Source organism: Fistularia commersonii, chromosome 7 (genome assembly GCF_037954325.1).
Source record: "Fistularia commersonii isolate RoL2024-O1a breed Wild chromosome 7, RoL_Fcom_v1.0, whole genome shotgun sequence".
Taxonomy (NCBI): domain Eukaryota; kingdom Metazoa; phylum Chordata; class Actinopteri; order Syngnathiformes; family Fistulariidae; genus Fistularia; species Fistularia commersonii.
Window position 1 is genome coordinate 6,122,055 of NC_141290.1, and position 17,829 is coordinate 6,139,883.

At 48.4% G+C, this 17,829-nt stretch overlaps 2 protein-coding genes across 3 annotated transcripts in view; both read right to left on the reverse strand.

Moving 5' to 3' along the window:
- mon2 (MON2 homolog, regulator of endosome-to-Golgi trafficking) overlaps positions 1–4,972 on the reverse strand; it is a 30,961-nt gene extending 25,989 nt beyond the window's left edge. For both annotated transcript variants that reach the window (XM_086149358.1, XM_086149357.1), the window contains exon 1: positions 4,509–4,972. In XM_086149358.1, the coding sequence (XP_086005484.1) occupies positions 4,509–4,616 (108 nt within the window). In that variant the 5' untranslated portion in view covers positions 4,617–4,972. The remainder of the gene's footprint in view (positions 1–4,508) is intronic.
- Positions 4,973–5,851: 879 nt separating this feature from the next.
- slc6a13 (solute carrier family 6 member 13) lies at positions 5,852–17,462 on the reverse strand. Its single transcript, XM_086149362.1, has 15 exons — positions 17,269–17,462; positions 13,961–14,161; positions 13,644–13,778; positions 12,376–12,516; positions 12,010–12,091; positions 11,710–11,842; positions 11,498–11,632; positions 10,785–10,888; positions 10,562–10,686; positions 9,770–9,882; positions 7,457–7,594; positions 7,278–7,380; positions 7,044–7,144; positions 6,715–6,885; positions 5,852–6,647 (listed from the first exon to the last, which is right to left on the reverse strand). Exons 1-15 carry the CDS (start codon positions 17,435–17,437, stop codon positions 6,486–6,488), a joined length of 2,013 nt encoding a protein of 670 aa, XP_086005488.1. The 5' UTR covers positions 17,438–17,462; the 3' UTR covers positions 5,852–6,485.
- Positions 17,463–17,829: the final 367 nt, after the last annotated feature.

The window sequence follows — 17,829 nt, forward strand, 5'->3', positions numbered from 1 at the left end:
AGCTGCGGCTGCCATGGCGACAGGCTGTTTTCATGTGGATTAATCATAAGGCATGAGGCGGAGCAGCAAGCCTACCGTGAGCTCCTCACCCTGTTTTTTTTCTTTGGGTCTCCGCTCACAGCTGAAGACCAGAGGTGAGGGCGGGAACGTAGACCCACCTGTACACCCGGATCCTTCCTCACGACGACATACTGAGTCTATATCCGCCTCTCAATCTCCTGCTGCATCCTTCCCTGAGTCGTGAACAAGACCCCAAGACATATAATTCCTCCAGTTGGGAGCCACTTGACCCTCGAATGTCAGAGAACCACGACCTGAACAGCACCGGTGACAAAAGGCAGCCAACAAATGCAGATCAAGCTCTGACATACCCACACCGTTGGGTATGGGCAATTTATTGGACAAGAGACGGGGTTCATCCTGGCCCAGTCGACGACAGGCCCACATATAGAGACATACAACAATTCTCACGTCATTTGGAGACGTCCACCCATTCACCCTGCACCCCAGGGCAGAGTGACAGGCGAGGCAGCTGCACCATCGACATCCTTCACTCTCCGCCTCGACATCTGGGTGCAATTTAGGCCTGACAGTAAAACAATGGCGGACTGTTTGGGTTTAGACAGAAAGCTCTGGGAGCTGGAGCGCGGGGGAGCGACCCACTCAGGGAGGATTTTCATTGCCGATGGCCACCAGGTTTAGGAATATTTATGCAGATATGTCTCATATTCCAAGGTCCCGGGTTAGCACGGAAAAACGACAACAATGGTTTACTTCCTTTGAGAGTGGTAACAAACGGCCCGACTTGCTCAAAAAACAAAACAAAAAAAAAAAAAGGACAGACACCACCAGACAGGAATGCATGAGTCTAGTCACCGATGTGAGGCGTTTACATGTGGTTTTGCGCAGACACGCCACTCCTGGCGCTAGGACAAAGTCTAGTTCTTCATGCAAAGCAGTATAAAAACACATGCAATGGCGCAGAGTCACTGTGAAGCTACGCAGGGAAACGGGGAGGAGGAGGAGCTCTATCGGACCCGCTTTTCACCGGGATCAGCGCTTTGTTTTTGTGGGGGGGATAAACTGCAAACACGGCCGGGGAGATGCGTGCTCGGGGAACAAAAAAAAAGCCAAGCGCCACATAGAAAAGGGTGTTTCCGGTCACCCGTGGCTGGTGCCGGACACCCTGCGGGCGTGGACAACGGCTGCAGACTGAACGCCCGCCGCCGACTGAACTGGCGAGAACCAGCAGCCAATCACGGCGAAGGAATGCAGGAAGCAGTGACCGATTGGAGTAAACAAAGGCGGGACGCAGACCTAAGTATGTAAACATACAGCTGCTAAATGCGGTCAGTACTGCGGCTGCACGTTTCTTCACAACTGAGGAGTGTCTTTCTGTTGGCCGACGGATCCGCAGGCTGACAGTCATCGGATACGGACCCGTCTGCCAGGTTACCCAAGTTCCAGAAGATGCGAAAGATGCATTTGTGAGCAGCGACAGGCCTACCAATCAACTCAAATCCGACGTTGTCAGGCCGATTTGTCACTGGGTAAATGCCGGCGAATCACCTCTGGTTGGAAGAGGGCCGAGAGGGACGGCTAAAACCCCCCGGGGAGATGTGATGGTGGGGCCGGGGTTGTGATCGTAAATCAATATTTGAAGGAGGTGGTGCTTTACGGCGGCCTCCGGAGAGAAAACCGGTCTGGAGACGAGTGGGGGCTGGGTGACATATCAATATTACAAGTTATGCACGACCGCACAATCACACAGTGGATGCGTTGACCATTTATAGTCGCCCGACAATTACTTACTCGTTTAATTTTTCGAATAAGAATTTTCCGGCCCCACTACATTAGCAAGAGAGACGCCAGACATTGCTGGAAAATCATGGCGATTTTAAACAGAAGTTTGAAGTAATAATTGAGCGGGCCAGAAAAGGAGAGCTCAGGATGGATTATGGAAATTCTCAGCAGCATTCGGAGGCCTTGCGTGAGCAGCGCAGACATGAAAGTGCTCCTTGTCTTGACGAAAGAAGGCTCGATTTTTTTTTCATCCGCCTCCAAGTGTCGATTCCTGTGATTTCTCTTCTTGAGAGGTGGCTCTCAGACCAGGTTCTGTGTGTCATCCAAGGTCATATCTGAGGGGAAAAACAAGCCAAGCCTACCCAGCTTGATACACAGGTGAAGCTGGTGCCTCTCCAGCGTTCCGCGTGCAAGCGAACGGCAAAGTGCGCTACCTGGGAAATAAAGGGACTTGCGGCAACAGAGCACGGGAGTTTAACAGGAATAATTCAAGGCTTGAGGGGAAGCAAAGTCGTCAGCAGACGCAGGTGAACTTCAACCTGGCCGAGGTGGCGGACGTGCAATACAGAGGGTTGCGCCGCTCGGGCCGGAGCAGGCTCATAAAAGTTCGATTGTTTTTGTACGTCTGGACGTGACACACACTTCATCTGTGGCGGCCAATGAATCCACACCGTGGCGTACCGTTCTGCGCCCAAACCGGGGCCTGATGTCACTGGGCGTTCGACCGCTACACAACGGGGCCAGTCAGGAGCTGCGCACGCTCATTCCAAGAAACGTGGAAAAGCAAACACTTGAAATTTGCCCGAGGGTGAGCCGATACTGGCCAATTTGTTTGGGAGAGCAGCACGCCGGCTGGGATCCAAGAAAAGCGGCAGCATGCCAACCAGGTCTTTAATGACAAACGTAGAAAGAATAAAACATTTCCTTCTAAATATCTACGGTGGGGGCCGCGCACCTGATGTGCTCTTTTAATTTACAGCGTCTGCAGGCATCAGACTAATACCTAATGCCCTCTGAGGCTTTTTCAAGATTAGGTTTTCAGACAAATCACAACTTTCTCGCTCAAGCGTCACAGGTGAGTTCTAAGGTGTTCGTGGTATTTCCTTTCCCACTGTCTGCCTGACCGTGATAATAAATGATTGGAATTTCGAATGCCGATTAACTTGTTTCGATTTTGATACCAGCTTCGGAAAGGTTTGGATATCAGGTTTGGGACTGATATCCAAGTAACAGAGGTGACATTGCACAACAAGAGCCTGGTACAAAACTAGTAAAACAACACTTTGGTCAGGTGTAAATCTGATGCAGGATTCTGCATCCCCACAGTCAGATAGGAATCAGTTTAGGTGGGATTGCATCATTTTATGACAAACAAGTAATCATTCCCAGCCACATTTACACTGTTTTATAGCCACCATCTTCCAATCTCCATTTGGAAAGCGGGAACCCTTTCTACATTTGACAACAGGCTTAAAACCTTTCTTTTTGAAGTGAGGGCTAGGCTAGCCCCGCCAGACACTGCCACAGACAAACTCTGCTGTGGGATATCCCATGATGCACATCTCTGCTTCCTATCTTGTCTGCACTCATACTCCATCTGTGCATGATAGATACCACAAATATTTTTAGTCCTTGGGGTCCTCTTTCATTTGGCAGGTTCCTTGGAGGGCCTGGCTTGATCCACTGCAGGGTCTTGTCAGGTGACCACCATTATTTCTTTTATGAATACTACAGGTTGTAATTGCATTATTTCGGCTATTAGCACTACTGTAGTGGTAAGAGTTGGTTTGTGCCTGTCCCACCCCTCATATCCTCTGTCTCTGTCACACTTTCTGTTCTCTGTTTTCCTCTCTTTTTGACCCAAGCGGTCCAGGCAGAAGGGTGCCCATATTGAGCAGCGGCCTACCCAAGATTTCTGCAGTGTTTCTACGCCACTGTCACCAATAGCTTGCCCGTATAGGGTACATCTTAAAGAGTATGACCCAGACGTGCTCTACGATGAAAGTATCGTCATACAGTGTCAGGAACTTCTGCAATATAAATTAGATCTGTGTTGAAACAACACCAGAAAAAAACCTGATTAATGTCATCACTCACACGATGGCCTATGCAAAATATGATGTGACTACAATAACACTTGACCATTTTAAATGCATAGTTAATTTCAACTGTTAAAGGGGAAAAACAGTTCTTTTGTATCATCTTTTATCATTTTTATTTTGTTCAATAAATATTTGAGAAAATTAAGCGTGTGTGACGTCATGGATGCCCCATCAGCCAATCAGAGCCGCGCCTGAGCATCGCAAACTGAGAACGCAGTCCAACAGGTGATCCCAATCACGTATTCTGGGATTTCTTTTTGTTCTCGTTTACATGCGAGAATGGCAACTCGCTTGGAAGTGATTTACACATTAAGACCTTTATTATCAATAATATCGGGCGAAATAAAAAAGGGGTTATAGACGAACAACGTGGCACAGGCCAGTGAGGGAACCAGCCCGGTAACTCGTCTGTACGGCTGCCGGGTAGAGAAAGGCCCCGTGACTTTTCTAAATAAATACGACAAAAAATAGGTAAAAAGGGGAAAGGGTGACCGCAACCCGGAAACGAACCGAAAGGGCGGATAAAATCCACCCTCGGAGCGGCTAACGGCACCGAAACGCAAGGCTAGCAGCTAGCCGGGCGAAGCTAGCGCGTCTGCTGACCTCCTTCACCGGGGGGAATTTCTTCTTGCACTCCATGGACAGCGACCGCAGGTCCGTCTGCATGTTCTCCAGCAACTTCTTCACCGCCTCGGGGCTGCTGGTCGACATCTTCGGCGGCGTATTCGGCACAATTCACACGGAGGTCGGGTCCAGGGGGAGGGGGCGCCGGTCCCATTCACGGCGGGGGTAGCTGTATGAATCCGCCGCGGAGTTTCACTCGCCTGCCTGGCGGGGGGAGGGAAGAACGCCACCGGCCATCGACGTCGGTGCTCCGGGCGGCGACACCGGCGTATGTCCGCCGCCTCCAACGCCCATTGACGCCCGCCTCGGGTCGTGGCACCGTCCCGCTGAATCCGTTCCCCGTCACGGCTCGTCGTTTATCGGAAATATCAGCCTGTTCGAGCGGTGCGCCGTCAACGGCCGGCCGCCCGTCAGCTCCGCTTCCCTTCCCACAACGCACCGCGCGAGCGACGCAGTGACACGTCACAGGCACTTCCGTAAACACGCAGGGGGCCGGAAACAGTGACGACAGCGCCCCCTGCTGGACAAATACGGGACTGAATCAGAAATTACTGTTGATCCTGGAGGAAATTCCAGACGCTCTAAAAAAATAAGAGAAGAGTAACAGTAGTGGATAAATAAACAGAGATAATTAAACATATGTGATGTCAGGGTGCACCGTGCCGCACGTGCTGTGTTGTCGGATCTCTATTCCGTTCATTCATGAATTCATTCAGTCATTCATCCGGAACCTGGTTCACCTCGGATCAGTCTATCACGGGCCCACATATAGACATGCAACCGTTCACCCTCTCATCCGTGCATCATATAGAGTCATGCAACCATCCACCCTCTTATTCATGCATCATGTAGTCATGCAACCGTTCACCCTCTCATTCATGCATCTTATGGAGTAATGCAACCGTTTACCCTCTCACTCATACATCATATAGAGTCATGCAACCACTCACCCTCTCATTCATACATCATATAGAGACATACAACCATTCACTCACTCACTGACACGTCATAGAGAGCCAACCATTCACGCAGTCATTCTCATGTTATGAAGAGACATAAACTCGTTCACTCAGCATTGAGATATCCAACCATCCATCCTCTCGTTCACATGTCTGGATGATTCAGGGTCTCCGGTGAACCTTCTGCATGTGTTTGCACTGTGGGAGGAACCCTTAGGAACCCCACACAGACATGGGGAGAACATGGACACTGCACACAGAAAGGCCTCCATGTTGGAATCCAACCATGAACCTCTACTACCTCTACAGGGACCTCTACTATCCCAATGCTGTTCAATCTTAATACAAAAACAAAACTTATTCTTATGTCGCAACATAGTTTAATCTTTCTTTACATTCCACATAATATTAGAATCGGTAAGATCCTCTCTGATTTGTGAATCCTTGTATCAAAATATCGAATTCAGAATTTCTGGACCAATGAGACCGCGGAGAAATACAGCACATTCAACAGATTATCTGCACTCATTGCATCCGGCAAAATATTCCAATCGAGCAAAGAATGATAAAAAAAAAAAAGACATCAATACAAAAAGAATAATTGATTAAACCAATCACTGTATCATATATTAATCTAAAAAAGATAAAGCTGCAGTAAGTTGAACTAAATGAGAACCTCTAAATGTGAGTAACGCAAAGTTACCAAACACCTCTGAGCTCCACCTTCAGCTTAAAATCAACACTGGAGCTGAGATGTTCCTCAGAAAGCAGGCATTGCTAAGGGTAAATTCATATTTACACTCCGCCGCTGGCGCCCTTGTGACAACAAACCCCTGAAAAGATGCTGGACGCTACGCTAATGCGTCGATGCTCCAGCATTAGTAGCAGCAGCAGCAACAGCAGCGGTCACTTCTGGGGCCCGTTTTTTCGCCGCCACGTTCGTTGAGGTATTACAGAGTGTCTCAACTGAGGCCTGACCCTTGAACCCCTCTGAGTTCTAGCAGTGAGACTCCTTATCGTCAACGGGGAAGTAACCGTCCTTGGTCGGGGCCGCCTTCTGATAGACGTCGCCGTCGGCGGCAAAGACGGCCAGCAGTCTCTCCTGCTCTTGTTTGGTCTTTGGTAGCTCGGGGGAAGGAGTGGTCAGGAGAGCGAAGCGCTGAGAAGAAGACAAGATGCAGTTACCCGTCGGCGACGTCTCAGAACGGCCTTGAGGCGCAGCATACCTCTCCCAACGATCCAGGGGTGTCGTACAGCTTCGCGGCCGCCCAGAGAGGGAAACACATCATGGAGGACAAGGCCAGTATCCAGCCAATCCCGTTGCCCCACCACGGGTACGTGTACTCATTGTTGTATTTCAGAGGGGAGTACTTGATCAAGGCAAAGGCAAAGGTACCCTGAAATACACAGACGGCTCGTCAGAGTCTCTTCTTATTACCTCTACATTTTGCAGAAGCATGTCAAAGTGCAATGTCAATATCGGCCACTAGGGGGCGCTCTTCCCCCCACATGGGCGCGAGGCAACGGTTCGGCTTATTTGACAGGGAAAACCGACAAAGCAGGTCGCCGGGGTGAAAAACATCCAGCAGTATTTGATGATGGGGCTCGGGCGGTATCCAATCATGTCCTCTATGTTGTCATAGAAACGGTCAGCGCCTGCAATCGCAGCAAAGCACCTCCGTCAAGACAGTGCCGGCTTCGAAAAATGCGATTTACAGTTCACGGTTTCAACAGATTTGATTAGAAATATATGTGTCGATCATAAGATCGGAAACCCCGTCGCGCTCACCGTAAATCCAGGCGATGCAGACGGTCTCGAAAATGGCCACGAAGAGCAAGCACATCCCGCTGGCGGCGTAATAGTCGAAGAGCTGGAAGATGTACATCCCCCCCTGTGGGGGGAAAAAAGTGTTGAGAAAAAAAAAAGTTGGAGGAAATAAAGCGGAGGAAGATGAGGGAGCGACGAACTTCGGTCAGCATGATCAACCCCAGGAGGAAGGAGCACACCGCCACGGCCAGGATGAAGAGCTCCCTGCGGTTTTTGCGGCGGAAGGTGGAAGGGTACATGTCCACCATGGCCGTCACCAGACTCTCCACACACACAAACTGACACACACACACAAACACAAACACAAACACAAAACCATTAACACAAGTGCGTCTATGATAAAAACAATGTATCGTACAGTTGTTTAACTTACAAACACGTGCAAAAAAAGGACTGAATAATGGATCTAGCGATCTCTAGTGGTGACGTGTCAGATGACTCCTCCTCTTCTTTGCTTTTGGCCTTTTCCCTTCAGGGGAATCAACCCTCTCCATCTAACCCTATTCTCTGGATCCTCCTCTCTCACACCAACTACCTTCATATCTTCTCTCACTACGTCCATAAATCTTCTCTTTGGTCTTCATCCAGACCTCCTGCCTGGCAGCTCCAATTCCAGCATCCATCTACCAATATATTCTCCATCCCTCCTCTGTACATGAACCAACCATCTCAGTCTGGCTTCTCTGACCTTCTCTCCTAGACATCTAACATGTGCTGTTCCTCTGATGGTCTCTTTCCTGATCCTATCCATCCTGGTCTCTCCCTAAGAGAACCTCAACATCTTCATCTCTGCCTCCTGCTACCTCGTCATTGTCATAGTTTCTAGGCCATACATCATCGCTGGTCTCACCACTGTCTTGTCCACCTTTCTTTTCATTCCGGCCGATAGTCTTCTATCACATAGTACCCCTGACACTTTTCTCCACCAATTCCAAACTGCTCAAACACATGTCTTTAACTTTTTTCAACACTCTCTCTTGCTATGGACCCCAGGTACCTGAAATCCTCCAACTTCTTGATCTCCACTCCCCGTAGCCTCACCGTTCCACCCGAGTTCCTCTCATTCACACACATATATTCTGTCTTGCTGCGACTAACTTTCATTCCTCTCCTTTCCAGCATATACCTCCACCTCTCGAGATTTTCCTCAACCCGTTCCCTGCTCTCACTACAGATCACAATGTCATGTACACACACCACGGTCCATCCTTGTCTAACGTCGTTTGTAAGCCTGTCCATCACCACTGCAAACAAGGGGCTCAGAGCTGATCCCTGATGAAGCCCCACCTCAACCTTGAACTTCTCTGTTATACCTACAGCACACCGCACTGCTGTCTCACAGCGAGCATACATGTCCTGCACCACTCTAACATACGCCTCTGCCACTCTAGCGTTCCTTAGATGACACTCTGTAAATATGTAATTACAAGATAAGATAATATGGACTTTATTGATCCCACAACAGGGAAATTAAATTGTCACCGCAGCATGACAGGGTAGAAAAGGGTGCAAATAGTCATTAGAGAAAGAATGTGCAAATAAAAGATGTAGATATACATAAGCAAAGACTATGTACAATATATACAATGGAAATAGAAATAGAAATAGACGTAAAAGACATGCCTTGTGCAGGGAATGATCATCGAAAAAGGGGATGAAGGCAGTAAAAATGAATAAAATCATTCATGACTTTTCTGTTTTGTTTCATCAGCTGTTTTACTGCCGTGTTACAGGCACCGTTTGGAAACAATCAATTCATGTATGTAAATAAACATTTAGAAAATCTTTCGATGTAAAAATTTAATTTCACAACGGGGATACAGTATCTGGGGATTGTAGTCTAATATATCGATGGCTGGAGTGCAAAACCTCCTATCTGAAAAAAACACTTTTTTCAGGAAATGAAAAAAAAACAACTCTCATTTGATTATAGTATGGCCTTTGTAAAAATATACTCAATAATATTCTATTGTTTGCAGACTATATTTCTATATTATAATTTAAAAAAACATAGCATGTATTTTTATAACTGACAATGCAGATAAGTGTTTTTTCCTAATTTTTTCTGCTTCATTGTGCACATACGAGTTTTGTCATGTGACATTTATGTCAAAAGAAAGGGTGGGATTATCTTGCAGATAGAGTGAAAATGTGGAGCCATCCCATTTCTCACCATCCAATGCAAAAACTTTATTAAAATGTATTCGTCCGCACTGTTGAAATATTTCATATTTAATTACAACATGAATATAAATGAAAATAAAAAGTTTTCTCATAGAGATTATTCATTCTAAAAACAATAATTCACATAGTTAATGTTTGCTAACACTCAAACCTAGACTGGCCCTCTGATCCATCTGTGTTACTGTACAATTGAGGTCTGTGTCTGGTTGTGTGTGTGAGTGTGTGAGTGTGTGTGTGTGTGTGTGTGTGGCCTAGTTAGTTGGTCTCACTTGGCTGTCCAGTCCTAGAAAGACAATCATGATGAAAAAGCAGCAGGCCCACAGAGGGGAGAAGGGCATCATGGACACGGCCCGCGGGTAGGCGATGAAGGCCAGTCCTGGACCTGGGGAGCGAAGAAGACGTTGCAGACTATTTAGAGCAGGGATCCCCAAATTTTTTCCTCCGAGGACCAAATAGCTTTTTCCTTCTCCGACGGGGGCGCCGAGCCAGTTTGTAACAAAAAGTGTGACGATTGCAGAGGTGTCAAATTATCCCTTTCTGGGATCTTGACAGGAAAAAAAAAATCTGAAAATAAATAATAACATTAATAGTGAAATAAATAATAACCAAATAACCCTTTTCAACTGTTTCACAGATAAAAAAAGATCAAGGAACATTAACTTTCTTGTGGATACAACTGTTTGCAGCTCACTGTGAAAACCAGAAAGCAAGCAGGCTATGAAACCCAACTGATACCAACACCTGCCAGGTTCAATTCCCTGCATTCTGAATCTATTTTTCTCTTACCTAATCTTTTCCCCATTATTCCGTATTATTTGACAGCGGTGTGTCCAGGATTTTTTGTTTTTTGATGGAGGGGTTTCAGATAAGGCACAGAATGCAGAAGGGTGGAATAGAATAGAAGTTACGTGGCCGGAATTAAAAAAAAAATCATAATGCATCTCTGGTATTGTTCAGGGGCAAAATGTGGAGGCGGGACAAAGTTTGGGGACCACTGATTTTGAAACTTCCGGAAAGGTTCGATCTGCACCCCCTCCCCTCCCTTCCCCCCTTCCACCGACCAGATTCGGCAACTTCAGAGATGGGTATGTTCTGCTCGTAGGACATGAAGCCTAGGATGGAGAAAATGGCGAAGCCAGCGATGAAACTGGTGCCGCTGTTCAGGAAGCACAGTGACAGGCAATCCCTGGGAAAGACACCATTCAGCAACAATATAAAAGTGTGCACACATACGTGTGTGTGTGTGTGTGTGGGTGTGTGTGTCCTTATGGTGGCGCTCCTCACCTGTAGCAGTTGTTGTTGTATTTGTTGTAACTTCCGAGGGCAGTGAGGCAGCCCAGGCAGATGGCGTAGGAGAAGAAGATCTGGGTCCCGGCGTCCATCCACACCTTTGAAAAACCCACAGGGAAAGAAATAACGGTAGGTATTGTAATTGTAGATATTATATTGTAATTTATATTATATCAATTGCAGTCGGGCGATCATCCTCGGAACCGAACATTCTTGGTTCAATAACTGGCTCCTCCTAGAGTGCTGAACAAAGGATATAATTTAACTAAAATCAAAATTAAAATTAAAATCAAAAACGAAATTAAAATTAAAATTAAATTAAAATCAAAAACGAAATTAAAATTAAAATTAAAATTAATTAAACTAAATTAAATTACCGTAATTTCCAGACGATAAGCCGCGACTTTTTTTACGTAAACAACGATGCGGCTAATATATGGCCTTTTTTGGGGGCCTTTTTTCACGCCGCTAAAACATTTATCCTCGTCACATCGGAGCGATAAAATGACCGGGAAATTCTGAGTCTGTTCAACTCCGACACCAAAGAAAACGACTTTGACGGTTTTAGTGCGCAGGAGGAAGCCCGAGATAGCGATCGGCTAGCCGGTGCGGCTTATACTGAGGTGCGCTTAATAGTCCGGAAACTACGGTAAATTAAAAACTAAAATGTTAAGTCGAAGGTGAGCATCCAAAGAGCCGGCGTGCACCTGGGGGTCAGAAAGCCGACCCACGTCGGGGTAGAGGTAGAAGTGTATCCCTCTGGAGGCCCCCGGCAGCGTGACCCCTCTGACCAGCAGGATGAGGAGCATACAGTACGGGAAGGTGGCCGTGAAGTAAACCACCTGCGGGGAAGGAAACCAGAGCTTCATGCGCGGTCGAACGGCCGGATGGGTTCGTCGTGCATTTGGAGGACATTTGCCTTGCCGGTGGACTTGACCCCCTTCCAGATGCAGAAGTAGCAGATGACCCAGGCCACGGCCAGACAGACCACCAGGTCCCAGTTCAAAGAGCCTATGTGGTCGATACCCGAGGATATTCTCAGCACTCTGCGTCTGTGACACACACACACACACACACACACATTGCACATTCACTGTTTCGCAGCATTGAGTTGGCTCACAAGTCTTCTCCCTGACAACTCCAAGACAACGTGGATACTTGTGGATGCTTTGTGTGCCCGAAGGCACCCGAGGACACGGCTTCACAAAAGAGCACTTACTCCCAGAACTCAATGACGGGAGAGGTCGCGTTGTCACGGTTACTGATGGAGCCGTTGCCCCGTTGAAATGCCACACAGGAACCTTGAATGAAGCAAAGATATAAAGACATGAGTTTCCATTGAGGAGGTGGCAAGTTTTCCAAGTTGCACCTGGTGGGGGGGGGGCAGAGAATGATTCCCACCGCTAAGATGGAGGAGGGGGATGGCGAGGAAGGGGGAGGAAGGGGGCACGCTCTCTTCAGATGCCGTTACACAATAAACAAATGCTAACGGGAATCTCACACAAATCATCTCAGTGCACGACCCCGTGACCGTGCACGGGACGTTGTTAGCTTGTTGCGTCCGTCTGCCGCGCTGCAGTCGTACCCGTGTTCCAGCTGTTGTTGCAGGAGGCCCACGGCAGGTCCCAGGTGAAGGAGTTGGACAGGAAGAAGATGGCCCAGGCCAGAACGATGATGTAGTAGACGTTCAGCAAGGCCACGATCACCTGCGTGGCGTAGCCGACTCCTGCCGAACGGACAGAAAACATCATCGGCCGTGGGATTCTTCGACACCCGGTGTACTGGAGCAGCGGTAGCCGACCCACGGGTCTGGGTGGATCTTTTGGTACCGGGCTACCCAAGAAATAATTGTTTATTTCCGCTGGATTTTTGTTATCTGAGTCCGAACAAATCTTTATTTTGAAAAATGATCTCTCGGTTACATCTCGGTCACTTGAGCGCCAGAAATGTTAACCCGCAAGCTAGCAAAGTCAATAAAAACAGACGTCGGACGGAAAGTTTGTTTTTCTAGTGAAGGGACAGAAGAAGAACCTACAACTTCCAAGAAAAAGAAAGATTTAACAGACAATACCAGGAGTTCTCCTTGAAATGTGGATTTATCGCAACAGGTGATTCCCACAGATAAAGCCGCTCTGCATAATAAGCGGCGATGAGGCAACGAAGCCTTCATTATACTCATGTTATGCTGTTGGCGCAATGTTAAAAGTAAGCTGCTAATAAAGTTGCATATGTTTATTAAGCTTGTCAAGCTTGTCACCACGAATCAGTTGACACGATGCATTTACGGGACTTTCTATTTCGTTTCGAGTTTTCAAGGTAGGACACACCGGATATGCTGCCAGTAGTTTGCGTTTTGGACACTTTCTGTCTCACGGTAACGATCATGGGTACAACAGCGAGTGTAAACATCAAGAATGGTGAGCTAACAAGCTACAAGGAGGTGTTGTTATGGCTAGCAGGCACTTCCTGTTCAATCCAGCGAGGAGCGCGAGCGAAGAGCACTCGTCCCACGCGTGGGAAAATCGTCCGCAAACAGTCAAATCTTTCCGATCCGGCGCCCGTTTCCGTTGCGTTTCATTCGTCGGGCGCCGCGAATGACGTTCTTATGTCAACACGCTTAGGGTTTGCTCGTTCGGCGACGTTTCCAACCTCCAGCGACAGGAGGGAGAAAGTCGCCGTCGGAAACGTGGACAGGAGAGAGGGAGGAAAGGAATGCGCTGTTGTCTTTGGACTTCCACGGCTGAGACGCACCCTTCGGTGTGTTTTTAGGCGGCGCTAAACCACCTTCCTCTTTTACTCCCCGTCCTGACCGTAACCTTTCCTCTATCGCTCCCGGCTGCATCTTCATTTTACCTTCAAACAAGGGGCAGATCTTCCTCCAGCAGGTAATCCCTCCCTCGCTGGTGAATTGCCCCAGCGCCGTTTCCAAAAAGAAGACCGGAATCCCGCAAGCAAACAGGAAGATGAGATAAGGGATGAAGAACGCCCCTGGTAATGGCACACACACACACACACACACACACACACACACACACGAGTTTTCCATCCCATCCCTTGCTGTGAAAAAGCACCTGCAGAGTGCCGCTCATAAGAGGTATTTAGCTGAAGGTTGCTTTTCCTTCTGGGATCCACCAACTGCAACCCCCGTAAAAGATGTGGTTGATACTCACCGCCGCCATTTTTGTAACAGAGGTAGGGGAAGCGCCAGACATTCCCCAGACCTATGATTTCCCCGGCAACCGACAGGATGAACTCCACCTTGTTGCTCCACTGACCCCTCTCTGTCATTTTCTCCTCCGTCTTGAGGACGATGTCCAAGGGTCTGCTGGGCCCGTTGGAGGGCTCCGCCTTGGACTGGTTCTCCATCCCACCTGCCCAAGACAAAGGGATTTTTTCCAAGGAAGAATTTGCACAGGACAGCGTTTCCGCTTCACGGTCAGAAGGTTCCTGGTTGGTTTTCCACAGGTTTTCCTTCCTGTGTGGAGTCTCCATGTTCTCCTGGGGTCTGCATGGGGGGGTTCCTCAGGGTTCTCCGGGTTCCTCCCACAGTCCAAACCCATGCAGGAGTGGAGGCCCCGAATTACCGAGTTGTGACACGTGTCAAACTCAAGGCCGGCGGTCCGAATGTGGCCCGCCGCCTCACTTTATGTGGCTCGTGAGAACGTCCTAAAAGGTCTGAGCGTCTTAAAATAAATACGTCAATCACGCGATCATGTAAGTGACGGCATCCTGCCAGGAGATTGCAGTGTATCTACATTGATGCCTTTTTCAACAAGTGGAATTGAGAGATAAAAATGATCCCTAAATGTCCAGGAAAAAAAAATTGATGCAGATGGAAACATGTTTGTGCTTCAAGGAGAAAAAAAGCGGTATGTGTTTCGCGCTATGAGGCAGAGTCGGTCGTCTAAGAGTCCAATCTACGTCGGTGTTTTGACGCCAAACACGGAGCTCAGTTTGCCAAAATATGCCTTCCGATAAAACAACAAATTGCTCAAGAATTAAAAGCCAAACTACGATGGGGGCAGAAAATCCCAAAAGTGAAAAGCGAGAGCAACCATTACATCTATGCAAATGCATATGTAAATTTTTGGATGTGAATGAGTAATAAATTCAGGTTTCTTTAACACAAAGGAGTAGTTCCATTTATTTTTACATTACATTTGGTTACATTTAGTTACATTTATACTTTTATGCAACAACCACATTAGCAACCATCATGCTAAAAATTAAAAAATCGGTGAAAATGAGTTTTGAACTTTTTCGACTGGGAGAGCCATAAAAGCCAAATATTTCTAAATATATTTCATAGAGAGCCATATAGTATTTTTAACGTATAATAAATTAAACATGTCTTACTTTTAACGTGACCTCTGGTGCCGCATGGATTTGCTCGAAGTGTCGCTTTATATTTGACCGTTTCATCGATGTAATTTTATCACTGCATATTAGACATACCGCAGATCCTTTTTTTTACAAGGATAAACTAGTTGGCTATCTAATAAAATTGATTTCTTCACCTTTACAATGACCCTTAACATGCTCGGAAGCCACTGGTTCCCGATCCGACCGACGGGTGACCCGTGAAATTTATCTGCAAATCTAATTTCTGTTTACCTTAAAATGACAATATTATGAAGAAAGTATTTGAAAATCAGTTCCTGTTTTTTTTTTTTTTTTCAATATTGTCTGGGAGCGATAGGTCGTCACCCGAGGAGCCATAAATGGCTCGCGAGCCATAGGTTCCTAAGCGGCTCCAGAGTGAACCTCGACTCCCCAGGAAATTCTCGAAAGGGGATTCGTCCGGGACGGAATGAAACAGAAAACCTGCCGCGTATCAGGACCTCGGCTAGCTCTGCGAGAAAGCCCCTCACGGCACGAGTTGCCAAATATAACGATATTTACGCGAACTCCTCCACGCCGCTCCCGTCTCGGCCCGGCGGGGGGACGTTACGTCACCGTGTCGGAAGGGGCGAGGGGGCCAGTCCGGCTGAAACCCTCTCTGTGGAGGAAACAGACGGCTCACTGACTGTGCTCACTCCTGTCAGGTTGCATTAACGGGCCTCTCAGCACCCCAACCCCCCCCCCCCCCCTCGACACCCCCAACCTCCCCGCCTCCCGTCCCTCGCACATTCTCTGGCCGGCGATCCGGGCTCAACCTGCGATCTCCTCTTCACACATTCACACCAGCAGATGCTAGCAAACCTGTTTTAGCAGGAGGAGGGGGGACGATGTCAACAGGTTTAGGGGGGGGGGGGGGGGGGGCTCATTAAAAAGACGGCTATAGTAACGGAGCACAAACGTGACCCTGTGCGGGGACGGGATTAGCGCTCGGATCGGCTCCCGGAGCCAAAGTCTTCGGCGCCGACGCCAAATTGCGTCCCGGGGTAAAAATAGAGCTCCTTGTTTCCAAAAGGCGCCCGGTGGGAACGGGAGGCGCTCTCTGGCCGAGAGCCGCCGCGGCCTCGCCGAGCTTCCGTTCACGTGTCGGCGGTTCCTTCGGCGCCCCGAAGCTAACTCCCCACCGCGCATTCCATCCGAGGACTTGACCGACTCGGACCCGCCTGAATGATTCACTCGGGAGAAGAATGATTGACAGGCGCTCCGTGAAGCTGCTCCCCGAAAAATCAGGACGAAGAGGCAGCACCACAAGGGCTCATCACCGCCCTCTTGACCCAACAAGCGGGTCTAACGTTTCCTCGCGGTTCATTACATGTGCCGCCGATCCTGTACTCGTGATTGGATGAAAAGGTTGGCGTTCACCTCGAATCCATCACATTTAAGAGACGTCCAATGTAGAGTCTCTGAGGAACCTCCTGCATGAGTTTGGACTGTGGGAGGAACCCCTTGCAGACACGTGGAGAACCCAACACAGAAAGCATCTCTGAGGACCTTCTTGATGCGAGGTGCAAGCGCTAACTGCCGTGCAACATGCTATCGATGCTCAAAACTAGTTATTTGTGTGTGTGTGTGTGTGATCTGAGGGCAACTTGAGGACGAAAGCAAATCGTCCTAATTGAAACGTGCTGTTATGTATAAGTCCTGCACGATGAACCCCCCTAGCCATCGTGTGGCTAGAGCTAAAGGCTAACCCGATGCTAACACACAACTGGATCCCTTCCAGATCAGTGACACGCACCCTCAGCTTGTTCGTATTCGTCCGACAAGATCTGTAGCGCCGCACAGAGGACGTCACGTTCCCGTGGATGGGAGACGAGTCCTCGCACCCTCACTCAGGATTGGCTGAGGGGAAGCGACATTCTCCGCTCGTGTCCGATGCGGTTTGTAAAAGTTCCGGATGAACCCGCGTCGGGCTCGCGCCCCTCCGGTGATGCACACGAGATAGTCCTACAACCCGCGGTACGGCTGACTTTACACTCCGAAACACACCGTTATCATGATAATAAGTTCAGATTGCTCACCCATTAGCGGTGAAAAATAGCACTTCTTTGGTTAATTACACGGTAATAAAGGTACTCACTCTTTTTTTTTTTTTTTCCTCCCAGAGAAGTCCCCGTGGACGGACCGGAGCGCCACAGACGACGAGGGTCCGCCCGGTTTTCCGAATTTGACTGCAAAACGTGAGGGGGCGGAGAACAGTTGAGGCCAGTTCTCTCCCTCACCCCTCCGCCCCACTGCCACTTTACCATCTCTGAAGACCCCCCTCCGTTCACACACATCCATTCACACACACACACACATCAGAGGTCTTTGCTAACCACGGCACGGTTGTGTAACCTTTTGACCAACGCTTGTTTATAGCTGGATGGATGGAGAACCATTTCTCTAAGAAGAAGAAGAAGAGGAAAAGAGTCCACTCAGATCCAGAGGCCGTTCACAACCTTCTCCCACCGCAGGGGTCCAATGTGGCCATGCATTTGTTAGAGGGGCCCAATCCAGAGGGCCTTTATGGAGCGAGGGATGGGGGGGGGGTGGGGGGTCCCCCGAGATGGATTTATAATTCACCGTGCAGCTTTGACAAATCCACGGCAGTTGAAGGAGAAGCAGAGGTGACCTTCTTGCATGTTCTTTCCCATCTCAG

Bases quoted from the DNA above. Each gene is read 5' to 3' on its own strand.
- slc6a13 (XM_086149362.1), bottom strand. From the start codon at position 17,437: ATGGTAAAGTGGCAGTGGGGCGGAGGGGTGAGGGAGAGAACTGGCCTC. The intron at 11,633-11,709 runs GCAAATGTCCTC...CCTTCCCCGCAG, and splicing joins GGGTCAAGTCCACCGGCAAG to GTGGTTTACTTCACGGCCAC. The intron at 7,595-9,769 runs GTGAGACCAACT...TGTGTGTGTCAG, and splicing joins TTCTAGGACTGGACAGCCAA to TTTGTGTGTGTGGAGAGTCT.